This window comes from Equus przewalskii, chromosome 26, assembly GCF_037783145.1.
Source record: "Equus przewalskii isolate Varuska chromosome 26, EquPr2, whole genome shotgun sequence".
NCBI classification, from domain to species: Eukaryota; Metazoa; Chordata; class Mammalia; order Perissodactyla; family Equidae; genus Equus; species Equus przewalskii.
Window position 1 is genome coordinate 15,112,226 of NC_091856.1, and position 15,084 is coordinate 15,127,309.

At 43.7% G+C, this 15,084-nt stretch overlaps 1 protein-coding gene across 25 annotated transcripts in view; it reads left to right on the forward strand.

Moving 5' to 3' along the window:
- Window positions 1-15,084, forward strand: part of PALM2AKAP2 (PALM2 and AKAP2 fusion) — a 467,702-nt gene that overhangs the window by 241,135 nt on the left and 211,483 nt on the right. For 14 of the 25 annotated variants that reach the window (XM_070594973.1, XM_070594978.1, XM_070594967.1 and 11 more), the window contains 3 exons: window positions 1,029-1,143; window positions 2,020-2,041; window positions 6,774-6,875. In XM_070594973.1, the coding sequence (XP_070451074.1) occupies window positions 1,029-1,143; window positions 2,020-2,041; window positions 6,774-6,875 (239 nt within the window). The remainder of the gene's footprint in view (window positions 1-1,028; window positions 1,144-2,019; window positions 2,042-6,773; window positions 6,876-15,084) is intronic. The other 11 variants (XM_070594981.1, XM_070594975.1, XM_070594965.1 and 8 more) reach the window with 1 other exon arrangement.

Consider the following 15,084-nt stretch of genomic DNA (forward strand, 5'->3'; position numbering starts at 1 on the left):
CATAACAGTGCCAGCCTCGTATGCTAATATACTCGGTGGTTAACAAGGCAGGAAATAAGTGAAATACTGCAGAATCCATGTGGTAAGAATTTAGCACAATGGTTAGGAGTAGGGTCTTAAGTTAGACGTCCTGGCTTGAATCCTTGCTTCAAGGCCCTGCAACAGTAAACTAGTTCCTTAAACTTACCAAGCCTTAATGATCTCATCTGCAAAATGGGGATTCCTTACCCATAGGGTCCTTGGGAAGGTTAAGTAAAATAATCCATGTGAATTCTTAGCTCAGTTCTTGGCACAGACTTAGTGCTCATTGAAAGAATGGTTCCTACCATTATTTCATTGAAAGAATACAGCTGCTGAGATTGCTCTCAAATCATAACTGTAGCTGCTGTTCTGGAATATTCCCAGAGTCTCCTAGCAGTGCTGAAATTTCCCTTCCAGAAAATATATAGGATGGCTGTGAAAACCGAGGAAAGTTCCAGAAGAGTAGAGGCAGTTGTATCAGTCCACTCCATTTCCCCTTTTTCGGCAGTAGAGACCAGGCTACTGAGGGAGATGACAGCAGGCTTCCAAGGGTGCTGGCCACCTGCCATTTCTTGAAAACATATATCCTTTGAGCAAGACTGGCCCTTCATCTTTTGACCAAACAGAAGAGCACTTATTCTGAGACAGCTAGGAGAATATGAAGATGTTTTCCTCCAGGCCTTATGTTCTATGCTATGTAGAACGTAGTATCTACTTCCAAATTAAAAATGTGCATATTAGTAGAGTTGAAGAGGACACCGAAGCATATTGCAAAGTGATGGCCACGAACTAGTGGCAGGAGCTCTGGGTTGTTGTCCTTTGATCAATGTCTGCTCAGTGGCAAAGCTGAAAACACAGGACGCTCTGTAATGTGAAACCTTGGCTTGTACCTCAGCAAAATGTAAAATAGAGACTGCCAGCAAGTCACCCAACAGGAAGGAACTGTTCTCTGGCCCAGGGGTGGCAGGACCATAAAGTAACCTGTCCTCTGTTTGTGTGTTTTCCAGGCTCGAGCAGGAAATCCAAGCGCTAGAGAGTGAAGAGTCCCAGATATCTGCCAAAGAGCAAATCATCCTAGAGAGACTAAAGGAGACGGAAAAATCCTTCAAGGACTTGCAGAAGGTGAAGAGAACGAATATGATTTCCCTAAATGATATCCAGGGGGAAGTAGGCACTAGCAAAATGATGCCAACTGGAGAAAAGGCCAGTTGGTATGGATGAGAAGTTTGAGCCACACACTCTGTGAAATGAGGGCGACATGTGTGAGGACCCGCACCATCTCAGAAGCTGAGAGTGGCCTGTCTTCAGGTGTGGGACCACCTGACCTGCCAGGAATCACAGAGAAGAGTCATTAAATTAACCCCATCTACTCCTGTCCAAACCCTTTATAGGCCTAATACCTGAAAAGTCATCTCCCGTTGGACTCAGAATTCTCAAATCAATTCTTATGAAGCAGATTAAACCTGCTCCCTGTGGCTTTAAGTCTTTCTTTTATAAAAAGGCCAGAGGCAAAAGCAAATCAAATGGACATGAATTCCAAATACAAATAGTGTAAATACGTGAAATTTTACTGTCTATACAAACAGATGGTGCCGTGTAGCCAAGAGAAGAGAATGCACAGAGCCAGCAGGCTCTGAATGTGCCGGGACCTTCCCTCTGTTTTGTAACTCCTGGTTCCCTGGGTGCCCATCCACGAGAGAAAGCAGTCTAATTTAGTTATTTGTAAGATGGGATTTTCTGATATCACTTCTCCAACCCAACCAAGTGTGTTTGCTGGATAAGCAAAATAAATCTCTATTGGGAGAAATTCGGTGTAAAGTGGGAATGGTAAACCTTTCCCTTAAGTTTTGTGATCCCAAACGAATTTCCCAGAAGGAAAGAGAGCATTGGGTCTGCCCACTCTAGTCAAATTCTGGGCCTGGGCTGGAGGAGAAAGATGAGTGAGGGATTATCACCCTACGTGTGTAGTAACGCTCTGCCCTGCTTTTGTTTCCACAGAGCTTCTCCAGTACGGATGGAGGTAAGCGTGAGTCTCTGCCCCCTCTGTAGATGAATGTGTTTATCCCGGTCAGCTTAGAGGGTTTCATTAACACACCAGCAGATGTGGTGTCTTGGCTTGTGAGGGCATCAGAAAGAGCAGTGCTGTTTGCAGGACACTGGGGAGTTCCACATCCTGAGTCTTCTCTGCCTCTCTTCTTCAAGAGCTGTTTCTTGACTCACTTTTTCTGTTCTTATCCCATTGGCTTGCCTCTTATCCTTCCCATTCAGTCCCCAAGGTTCACTGCCTGGGCTTTTCTTAAAAGATGCTCAGCAAAGGGCACTAACATCAGGATCAGGTCCCTGACAGGAATGAGCCCATTTGTGCTGGTGGTTAGGTCTCCAGGCCACAACACACATCAGAAGGTCATCATCTGGTGTTCAGGAAACCTTCCTAAGGCCTCTGGTTTTTCTTTGACTGAGAAAACTGCAGTTTCTCCAGCCTTCCAGGGAAACAGGGCTGGGCAGAACATCCCCCCCTGGGAGGGGGATAGTTGGCCCAGAGCACATGAAGGTGGGAGCAGGGCTCTGGTTTTCCTGCCCCCATCCTGGTAGGAGTGGGCCTTCCGCCTGTCCTCCTCTCTCCTTTCCTCGGGCCTTGGGGATGAACTTGGGATTGTGTGCTTCTCATCCTTCACTTTGCTCCCCTAACCTTAGCTACAAACTCATGAAAACCACTCGATTCCCACTTTCACTCTGACTCTCTGCTTGACCTGCTTTAGAACGCTGGGCCTTGTTGGAAGGATCAGAAACCATCTGCTCATCTGGTTCTTACAAGGTCAATCTCTAAACCAGGAAGATGATCAAGAGCCAGAATAAGAGTTGGCATCAATGTTTTCCCGATGTCATTTGGAAATGTATGGGAAGAGATTTAAAAATGCCCAGAAGGACAATGCACTTTTCTGGATTAGCAAAGACAGTTGCACTAAGGATATTTCTGACTTAAGAAAAAAATATAATCAGGTATTGTGGTGGTTTTATGTTTCCTCCCCAGCAAGTAAAGGCAGGGGATCTGGATTTTGGCTCCCTGGGTGAGCTTTGGGAAGGTATTAAATTAAAAATCATGCTCTCAGCACATGTGGGCAGCAAGAAGTCAAGGCTGGGCCAGCAGGGACTCCAGAAAGACGACGTATGACAGTCCTAGAGCCTTCTCTAGGGTGGCCAAATGAGGGTCTTGTTCTGTGCTTTGAGGGATGAGGCATGGACTGAGGAGGTGGCCTTGCCCGTTTTGGGGAATTGGGGGTGGCAGCATGGGAAGGACATTGGGCTTCCCTGGTGCCAAGGAAGATGTGACGCAGTGCACATAATCGGCAATAACGCAACAGTGACAGGCTGAGAGGGGGTTGGGGGACATTGACCTACAAACACCCACATACCAGAAGGGTGCACACTGACCTTTTATGCTTTCACTTCTTTTTTTCTCTTCTCTTCTCAAACCCAGACCTGACTAGACTTCTCTTTATAATTGGGGAAGAGAAGGAGCCTTACATGTCATGTCTCTGGGAAGGCTTTGTGGGGTGTGGAGAATGAAGCCGTGTTATAAACTCTTGCCACTGTCTTTTTCATCTTCAGCCTGAACTTCTCTCATTTCCTCCTGTGTTACTTCCCACTATTTTCACCTAGGCAGTTCATAGAGGTGGTAAGAAACCTGATCATGACTGACAAGCAAGACTGCAGAGAAAATCGCCCTCATGACTCTGTCCTCTGTTGCTTTTTGACAGGATGGGTGAGCTCAGACTTAAGAGGATGCAAAAGTCTGGCAGGTCCAAAGAAATGGCCAGGGAAAAATTTCTGTGGTCTTACCTGTCACCCCAGATTAGGGTGACATCTCTGGTTATAACTAAGCCTGGGGGACCTTTCCGTCACACCACATCTACTGGCAAAGAAAGAAGTTGGAAGGAGGGAACACATCCTCCCAAGAATGTGGTCCATGTTTAGGTGACCCTGTGGTCTGAGGGTAAACACTGAAGCATGTCCAGTTGAGGGAGTTTGGGATGTCTGATTATCTTCCCGTTCTTTGATTTCAAAGGCCCATTTGATTGCAAAGTTGCCGAGACTCTCTTGGAATCAACCAACTGTTGTTACTAAGAACTAACACAAAATTATTTTAGAATAATAATGCCTTAAGAAAAATGCCAACTTCTGAAACATGCTGATTACAGAATCCAGGCCCACCTGGGATTATATAACTGTAAAGATGCTGCAGATAGTCAACAAGAGCATCCCTGGTTTAATGAGGCACCACAGAGATGGCTGCTGGTGTGTGCGTGTGTAATGATCCCATTTCAGGTACCTTGTGCAAGTCACCCTATGCATGTCAGAGGAAATAAAGGTACTGTCCTGCTGGGTCACCAATGGTTTTTGATTACATGATAGCCTTGGCAATCAAGAGCAATATATTCCAATCTTGAGTAGAATATCCTGGCCATATGTATTCTGATCCTTCCTCACTTCCTCCCTGCCCCATATGCACACTTGTTTTATAGCAAAGTCTTTATCAGTTGGGTGGGTTGTTTTTACTGCCCTAAATAGGCACAGTGTTTTGTGTAATTATACATTTCGTATAGCGCTAACTCTATTCTTTACCCTCCAAGGAGCTAGAATGAAACCGTTGGCCAGAAGTGACAAAGGACAGTGTCTGTCCCAGGCCCATATCAGCTCTTGTTGTATGACGCTTATCTGCTTAGGTTTTCCATCCCATCCCAGTCTGCAGTGGCCTGGAACCTTCCACACATCAAAACCTTCATACTGATTGTTGGGAAATCTCAATGTGTCTTCAGTTGCCCAGAAGTCGAGTTTTCAGGAGAGTTTTCATCAATTTTCTTTCTCTGGCTTTGGCTATTTATGTTCTTCATAGCAACAGTAAAGATTTCAGCAGTGCCGGAGCTAATAAGAAACACTCAGCTTAAATTTCTGCTCTGTAAGTGATCCCTCCCTACCCCAAGCTGCTGCTCTCTCTGGTCTTGCCTTGTCCCGGTTTGGGGCCCAGATCCTTCCCACAGCTCCCTGTGGTGCCAGGAGCGTCTGCAACCTAATTTCAGGCATACGGGCAGGACTGTTCAACACAGAGAATAATATGCAACTTCAGATATGTGGCTATACTCAGAGCCCCTGGCTCAAATCCAGGCCCAGCTTTAGGAGGTGCCCACAGGCTACTTCGCGGCCATCTCCCAGCCCACCATCATCTCAAAGACCCAGCTTCCTTCCTTGCAATGGAGGATCTTCATTCATGTCTGCTGGACCCAGGGTCCAAGCTCCAGCACACACAAGGCCCCAGAGAGAGACAGTAACCCGAGCCTCGCTCCAACCTAATGCCTGCCTGCCTCCCATTGTTTTCCTGTTCCTTCTCTCCAAATGGTTGATATGGGAAAATCCATTCTCTTGGAGAAACACTACCCATTCTCACCCACAGAGTGTGTTCTTTGTCCTAGGAACATAATGGTCCTTTATCAGTACATTCTGGATTGTTCAGACTCACATGTGAGTCAGCAATGGTCTAGTTGGTAGAACTGAACTAATCCTAATTCTAAGCCTAATCTAGTGTCTCTTCACGGTCCTACCCAGCATGAAATTAAAAAAAGAAAATAGAAACTTACCAGAACTAAGGTGGTATTGACAAGGATACAAGAGAACGAGACAGATGTCAGAGACGTAAATGAGGTGGAGGCGGGGGCACTGACTGGACGTTGGGAGGGGTAATGAAGGTGCCACCCAGGATCTTGGGTGAACTGTGGCACCAGTGAACCGAGATACAGAGTACAAGAGAAGCAGTGAAGATGAGAGAGCTGCTCTGGACATGTTGAGTTTGAGGTGGTTGTGGGATATTCAGTGGAGATATGCAGTAAGCAGTTAGATGCAATTATTGATGAGTGATTGATATTCTAGGATTCTGGGACATGGTTGTGACACAGGAAGGAGTCACATCATATAGAAGCCAGCTTTCTAGAATGTTCCTTCACTCTCCCACTTCTCTTTGGGGACAGAGATTCTTCTCCTTGTCTCACTCAGTGGTTTCCTCCTCTCCTCTGATACTTTGGCACGCCTACTGATGCTCGTGCCCTCCAGCGTCTCCTCTCCCTACCTGAGCTTTTCCTGGGCAGAGCCAGTCCCCCACTTTTGTACAACCCCATTTCCTGAAACTGAGCTAATGGTGAGTTCACGGGGTGTTGTTATTTAGAATCTCAGGATTTTCCGCTGAAACGCCTGCCTGGAGTGTTGAAATCATGGGATAAATTCTGGAGACTTGTTTTTTTAAATGCCTATAAAATTGGTTTTCTGAATGATTCAGGCACCTAAAGCTATATTTCCATTTTAGGGACTGAGCCCCAAATTTATTTTCAGTACCATTTAGGGCACATTTCTAGTTTGATGTCCCATATTTGGTCAATCCCATCAAGTTGATAATGGCTCTCACTAGCACTTCTCTTTTTTTTTCCCTTGAGCTCATTGTACCAGAATCTAGAGCTTTCTGGTGAATCTTTTAATACATAGAGCAGTTCTGGGGCCCGCGCTCTCTGGCCAGGATCCCTCCTGCCTCAGCTACTCTGCTGAATACCCATCACTGGGCAAATGCTTGTCTTTGTTTCCCTGATCCTCTCGTTCAGTGGCTGCCTCCGCGGTCCATTATGTAGGGCAGACGAGCTGCTGTCTCGGCAGTGAACCCATTGGGCCTCCCAACACTGTGCCTAATTGTATTCCCTGTTCTCTGCTACCAGATGCAGTAAATTACATTTCCTCCCAGCTCCCCGACCTGCCACTCCTCTGTTCACCAACAGCAGAACCATCACCTGGGCAGGACGGGACCAGCAGAGCAGCTGGTAAGTCCTGGGGAGCTATTTGGTTTGGATGCCAGGACTGGCCATGGGGCTTGCCTTTCTCGGAGTTTATTAATGAGGGATGCCCAGATATCTTTACTTGGGGGGACCTTGCCTTCAGCCCAGTCTCAGACACAGACTTGACAGTGGCCACACAGGGCAGGCACTGGGCCGTGATGAGTAATTGAGGACCGCATGGGAGGGAGTACTGAGAAAATCGTGGAAGGTTTTCCCTCCAACTTCAGAGGAGTCTGTCTCTCATGTTTGTGGTCTTTATATCTGTCCTTATTCTCAAAGTTAGTCTGTACTCTGCCACCAGGGATTTTTATGTTCCATATTGGAATTATACAAGATCAAATGAGCTGTGATGGAAGCTGAGTGGAAAGTATTTTCAGAGCGTATGAGTATGTTGCCAGAATCCTTTGAGAATCAACCTGTTTATATATTATGAACATATAATCCCAAGTCTTCCCATTTCTGAAGTTATTTCTTAGCTACTGTGGTATATTTGGGGGAAAAAAGTAGCAATTTAAAGAACATATTTCTTGCTAACGTTTCTCACAATTGTGAATTTTAGAAAATAATGCATTTATGAGGATAAAGTATATAGAGAACTATGCTTTACTCTGTTCAATGTGAATGTGCCTCAGAAATCAGAACTGGATGGACGTGAAAAGTAAATCTCAATTGCAATCTTTTTGCTCTGCACAGACATGCACTGAGGGCCAGGGGGTTAAGTGAAAAAATGAATTGCCAAGGTTGCACAGTTAGTGACAATGTAGGTGCATTCAAATATGAATGTTAGGTTATGCTTGACATCATCTAGGTGAGTTTTGTTTAAAATAAATCACATAATGACAGCTTTTATAAAACTAATCCCATTGTGGACATTTAAGCTGGAGGAAATCTTTTATATAGGCCAGTCTGAATATTTTTATGAAGCAGATAATGCCTCTTTATTTTGATGTAAAAGTAAAATAAAATGGCAAGTAAGTATTGGCATAGCTGTCATGTGCACTGACTTAAATATCTGCTGGGTGTCTCTGTAAACATCGTAGCGTATTACCTTTGCATACAGACTCTCAGAGTTCTAGAGTTGGGTGGCACTGCAGGTGGTGTCTGGTCAGACCCGGGCCAGGTCCACATATCCCTGGACAGTTAACAGGATGGCTAAACCTGAACTTGCAGCCTACAGTTGTGCTACAATGAAATCATAAGCAGTGACTTAAGCCGTAGACTCTTAAATGCTCCAAGGTGTATTTCTGAAATCAACTCGGGTAATAACGGTTCAAAAGTTACACCCCTTCTGCTTGTTACTGGAGACTGGGGTGTTGATAGTTCCCAATCGTGGTGGGTAAACAGCTTTCCAGCCCCTCTCCACATGTTCCTGCACCTCACGGGACATGCGATATAATCAACAAATGGATCAGCTCATGGAGGGGGTAAGACAGTGTGTGAGAGCTAACTTTTAAGAGCTATAAAAAAGATTTCAGCCGTGTTGGTTGTCAAGTTCAAGAGCAATACGTTAATGTGATGGTAGTGCTGTGTATGTAGGAATGCACTTACTATCACAACCTAGCATCCTTCGTATTTGAAGATACTGCAAAAATGTGATCCAAATGGCAAATGCAGTTTTTAAAAAGTATTATGTGATCCGAAACTTTTAAAAAATAAGTTTACATGTACTTTTGCTTATTAGTTAAGAACTAGTTTGCATAAATGTATATACTGTGGAAATACACAGAAGCAGTTGTGGAAGGAATTGCATTTGATGTGGTTAACTCCTTGATGGGGCTGGTTTTGGAATAGGGTGTCCAGACTCATTATCATTTATGGCGAACAGTGACCACACAGAGCATGGATAGCATACCAACTAATGACACTCACCCCTAGAATTCTTTCTCCTAGATGTAATCCATCTCACTTTAGGAACGTCCTTTTGTCGATTTGCGCAATCTTAGGGCCATTTTAATAAATGTCACTTGTTATTACTCAGTATTATGGAAGATGTTTTTGTTGTTTGGAGTTTGAGAGGTTTAGGATTGTGTATAAATGGGAATTTATTTAGAATCATTGCTTTTCAGAATTAGGAGGCATCTATTCCAATCCCTTATTCAAACATGGAAGCAGGGTACAGCAGCCCGGCAAAGAGGTCCTCGAACCACAGACACACCTCTAAGATTGGCCCTTAATCTCCCTCCAGGTGGCACATTCTGTCTATAATTGGTTCTAACTATTGGGACGTTCTTCCTCTGATGGAGCCATCATTTGTCTGCCTCTGTCTCCCACCCGTTGGTCCTTATCCTGCTCCCTGGAGCCGCTCAGATCAAACCTAAATTCTGATTGCCCTTTAGGTATTTGAAAATGACTATCTTTTCCTGTCTTTCCCAGATCCCCATTCTACATCCCCTTAACTCTCACAGCCCCAGTCTCTTCAGGGTCCCCAGATGATGATATGGCTCTGAGACACCCTCTGCCATTCTGAACACTCTCCACTTGGTCTCTAGTCTTCCCAGAATGCAATGCTCAGAGCTGCCCAGTGCACCCTGGGGTGTGCTGATTGCCCCACAGAGCAGAGCATGACACCAAAGACCATGTGACTCACTTCATTGGCATGGCCTTTCAGCTCCAGGTTCTAAAGTAAAACCCCAAAGTCATTTGACATGTGCCACTGCTCAGTTTCCTTTCCTTTATCCAGCATCGTTACTCATTGTTGCAGAATCATTTCATTTGAAATGTGCAGTCTGTTCCCCTAATTGTGCACACACTGCTTCACCTGTTCACACACAGAAGAACCTACAGAATTCCTTATTACTAATCTCAAAAGGCAAAAATGAGGATGAGCTACGTGCCTTTCTGTCCTTTGTAGATTTGATAGGACTGTTAAATTTCTTCTTGTTGGATTGTCCCTCGTGAGTGCTGGGGGTCCCCAGGGGTCACGGAGGAGCCTCGGCGGAATGGGGCAAGAGAAATGGTGCAAGGTTGGTGGTTGGGGCTCTGGTGTGCTCTCAGTCTTCAAAGACGGCAGCTCCCCCACACTTGCGTTTACATAGTATGTTTCTGCATCAGATTTCATTTGAATAAAGGGTTTAACAGTTTTGAAGGTAGAAAACTCTCTTCTTTATTGTCAGGGGCTTTACAGCTCATGATTGTGGTACCGCATAATCTCACTTTTCATCTCAATTTAGCATCACCTCAAATCTGAAAAACAAGCTTTTATTATTTTTCATTATTTCACTGATGAAAACATGGCACAGTAGGAACCAAAGTCAGAGGCCTGTGGCATACCATTAGGGGTCTCCTGGCCCTTGGGAACCCTAATTCAGTGCCTGTGGGACATGATCATTCAGCCAGTAACAAGTTCTGACACTTGTCCTGACACCCAAGGCACACGTTTCTGTCTTGTCCACAGGAATATAATGAGGATGTATGATGATCCACAGACGCTGTATCTCTGGCATTTGCCTAATTTGTCTACAGACCTTGAACAAAAAAGAAAGTGAGATTAGTCTGCATGGTGTCTGCGTGATGAACCCATGCTGGTCTTGGGAGTCTCTGCTCTTTGAAAACTAACTCTAGAATTTAGCCAGCCACGATGTCAAGCGCACTTCTGTGTAGTGTATGGAATTCACTCCTCATTTTCGAAAATCAGAACTGCGAGTCTCTGCCTTGGGCACGTTTCCTGGTAGACAAGATCCTCGAGACAAATTCATCGATAAAGGAACTGGGGCCCGTGGCCCAAAGCACTGACAGCGTTTATGTCCCTGGTGCTTTATTATTTTCCAATCTTCTCTACTCATCTGGCTTTCGGTTACCTCTTAGCAATATTCTTTTTGGCACTTTTCAGCCTGAAAACTGTCCTTCTTGATCAAAAAGTAGAAGCAAAATCAGACACGAGAAATTGGCTTTTGCGTTTGTTATCCATCAACATCATACCCTTACTGGCATTTTTGTTAATACTAAGGTATCTTGGGAAAATGATCGATTCAAAGAAATTTTCAATTACTGGGTTTTGAAGTTAGAGATTGCCCTCTGGCATGAGAGGGAGAAGCCACTCTGAATTAATTTCCTTGTTTCCATTGTTATTGACATCACAATAGCCATTTTATGTTTCCAACCTGAAGAGAAGTTGTGAACATATGTATATATGCATAATCATGAGGTCGAAGGGACAAGACTGCACGATGTTTCTTCATTCAATGACCCAAGCATATGCATGGCTTCTCTTCCACATTCCAGCTGTGATGCAGCTCCTAGATGTTCATTATATGGGGATGATCTCACTGCTGGGTGACAGTTGTGAGCTGGCTGTCTACTGCCTTCCTATTGTATGTTACACGTCACTGACTCATGAGCCACACAGGAAGTTCACGGCACCATAGAATATCGAAGCTGGATACCGTTCATTACACAGATGGGAAAAGTGAGGCCCCAAGATGGAGTGTCATCTGGATAGGAAATCAGACCCACTGTGTTTCTCCCTGACACCGCCCATCTCACTGATTAATGACAGTGGGGCGTGTCATTTTATACTTTGCGGTGGACCCTCAGCTTTGTTCTTCCTCCCACTGATCTCAGCAAGTCAGAGGAAATGAGTTGGGAGAAGCCTGAGTCAAGGCATTTAACAATGATTGAATTTCCTGTCCTCACGGAACGCAGTGTCTCCTTTTGTATGTTCTTGGCTTGATTCTGAAATGGAATCATGTCAATTGGTCCCCTCCCTCTGTATCAGGTGCTCTTGTTTCCTCTTCCCTAGGCTCCTCGTAGCTGTTACAGCTGCTCTGTCTCTGCCAAAGTTGAAGGTGACAGAGCACAAGACAGCCCATGGAGCCAGGGAAATTAGTTTGAACTAGAATGAAGGATTTTCTGCTCCTTGGCCCCATCTCTCTGGACCCTGCAGTGCACCAGCCATGGTGGCCCTTCATCCCACCCACACCTTGGTTTCCAGGCAGGTGTCTTCCCCAAGGGCCTCCCACTGTAACCCACGCCTAGCTGTTTGCAGAACCTAGAGGCTGGGATTGCCAACTCCCATTACAGTGACCTCTGCTTCTTCAAAGTGGTTCTCCTATTGACAAGAGAGCTATGAGGGAGCAAGGACCAAGAAAACTCAACGTGGAGGCCCACAGTCAAAGCACCAACTCAGTCATTCATTTGTATCCCTTTGCAGAAACTGACCCCTTTGGTTCTCGTTCTTCATTATCAAAATGAACATATTCTTGGCTCTCTCACTGGGTTATTGGAGGAATGCTTTATATACTCCGATCTTAGTGTCATCAGTATATAATGTTTGGAAATCAATAATTAAATGGATCATTTGATAAAAACATACTTCCAGATTTCAGTCATTCTATCTTTGGAACTGCCGTTGGACTGTTTCCTTTCTTTTTTCTCTGTCTCCAGGACCTTCCTCCAAGCTTTTCTTCAAATACTTTTCTTTACATCCATGGGGCTCTTTCAAAATCTCTTTTAGGGACTCCCCAGAAAACCTCCTCCCCTGAACCGCACCTCCTCCTCATTTTTATTTCAACAAGATGAGCACAGGACCCTCATCACTACAGACGGTACTGTACCTGTGGCATGGAGAAGCTTGAAGGAAGAAAAGGGTGGATCAGAGAGTATTCTTTGTGGTTAGAGATGAGGGCATGATGTGAGTGAGAGGTCTTTGGTATGCACTACTTGGCAGCAGTAAAATGCAGAAGTTTTTAAAATTGTGTGCATGCAGCAAAAACAAAATGTTGAATTTTAAAGTATCTTATTTTCCTACTGGTTCATATGCACCCTGACTCACATTTGAAATATTATTGGCTGAGACCTGGAGCAAAATATAAATGCTTATTTGTGAACAACACGTTTAAGATAAATGTTCACACCTCTGCGTGGTTTTCTGAATGTCTGATGAGATTCTCACTTGTGTGTCCATGGAGTCTAAATATTGCCTTTGTGTTAGGCCAGAGCTTCTCAAAGTGTTCACCTAAGTGCCCCTTACTAGAGAAGAGAGTGAATGCAGACAAGGATTGTGCACCAAACCCTGAAGAAACCTACTAAAGATGTGTGTTTCCTTCGAAGCTTTATGTTTTATCTGGGAAAAAAAATACCTATGGCTGTTGTATTTTATGGCATAGCATATCTAGCTTTATTTTATTATGAAAATGTCTTAAAATGTTCTCTCATATTCTAGAAATATTGAAAGAACAGTGTACAGCATGTAAATATAAATATTAATATGTAACCCTAATGAAACCATGTCCCATGTGGTCCAGTCCCAGAACCATGTCACATTTAACAAAATACAGCCTAAATTCATAAACAAAAAAAAAGAAAAGAAAAGAAAAAGCTACTAAAAAGGAACTCTGTTCTTTACCTGTTTTTCCTGAACGGTAATAAAAGGGATCCAATTCATATCTCCACCCAGAAGCACTTCTTGTATTCCCTTTTTTTCTTCCACATTTCACTCTCCAAAGCATCATCCACCACCACAAAATGCTCCCTCTCTATCTCCCACATGGCTTTTACTCTCTTCCACTAAACTCCTTCTTTCTCAACTCTTTATTGTGTGGATCTACTCAACTGTTCTAGAAAAGAACTTCTCATCTTCCCTCCTTTCTGTGTAGTCTCTGATTCTAGGAACAGGCAAAGACCAAATGAGATTGAGGATTAGGGTGGTGGAGAAGGGAAAACTGGACCAACAATGACAGTATTCTCACTGGCGGGCAGAGAGAGAGATCTCTAAAGATTATCATGTTCATAATTTGTATCCTATCATATATAAATATAAAAATGGAAATATTTCATTCCATACTCTGTATTGATTGCAGGTCAATGTGTCATTTTGTTCACATATTACTGAATGTTTGGGATGTAATTAGATGTTGTACCTACAACTGACAAGCATTATTACCTTCCTTATTTATAAATATGTCCCATGAGTGTTAGTAGTGATAGGACATAATATTTTAACCCAAAACTGTGCTTTTTAATATAAATGTAATATTTAAAGAACAACTATTTGGAGCCCATGCAAAATTTTAAATGCCTGTTCTGTTACTTTGATGACACATTTTGTGGAAAATCAGGAAATAACTGAGACAAACATTTCTCTTGGTCACCATCATTATGTGAACCCATGTACCTTTATGACAAATATTTGCTGGCCTCCCCTTGTATCACTTAAGGAAACTCAAGATCTTTGTGCTGAACAAGTAAAACTTTCAAAATGGACATGATGGAAGTCACGCATTGGATTTTGCTTCAAAATCTTTTCAGTTAAGTGTTAACCATAAACAGATTGTATTTTATTACTCAAGCAGATGGAATGATATCATTGCTGTTTTTTTAAAGCCAGTTCAGACATTAATCACTGTGTGTACCTTTTCATTGGTGTCATATTATATATATATAAATATTTGTGACTAGATTAAGACAACCAAATGAGCCTTTTAAATTAGTAGCATTTGTCTCACAGGTATGTCTATCAGGTAATTTCTATACAGAAGGCTGTAAGGTAGGTGCTCTGGGGAGGGAGAAATCATAGAAAGATGTCAGGCAAAAACTAGCCTTTAAGGATCCCCAAAATCTATAAAGCTAATAAAACATTCCCAGAAATAATTATACCACTGAGTGGAAAGTGTGAAGTGCCTTCTGAGAGGTTTAGAAGAAGTATTCCGAGAATCTTAAGAAGAGAGAGATGACTTAGAGATGGGAGCATCAAAGAAAGCTTATGGAAAAGGGAGCAGATGACCTGGGCATTGGTGGATGGTTGTACAGGAACTCAGAAGAAGGACATTTCAAGAGAAGGGAATCTTAACGAAAGCAGGAAATGTTTAGGTACGGGGTGGTGTTGTTTGGTTGTACTGAGGAAAAGGGCTGGATGGACCATGCAATTGAAAAGATGGTTTGGATCTTCTTAACACAGTTGGGGAACTTGTGGTTATTCAGAAAGAGGTAAGGGCTCAAAGGCAATGATAAGCAGAGATGGGGCATGGGACTCCAGTAGTCTCCTGGTGGAGAAGGGATGAAAGGCAGTCTAGACAGATGGACAGCAGGCACAGGGACAAGTGGTCGTGGAAGGATATTGAGCATCCTGGGAATAGTGAGAACTTTGTTATGGCCCGAGCGTATGTGGAATGAGCAGGGCTGCCTAACAAGACAAGAAAGGGAGGTTGCAAACACATTCCAAAGGAAATTATAGGCCAAGCTAAGGAGTTTGGTGTTT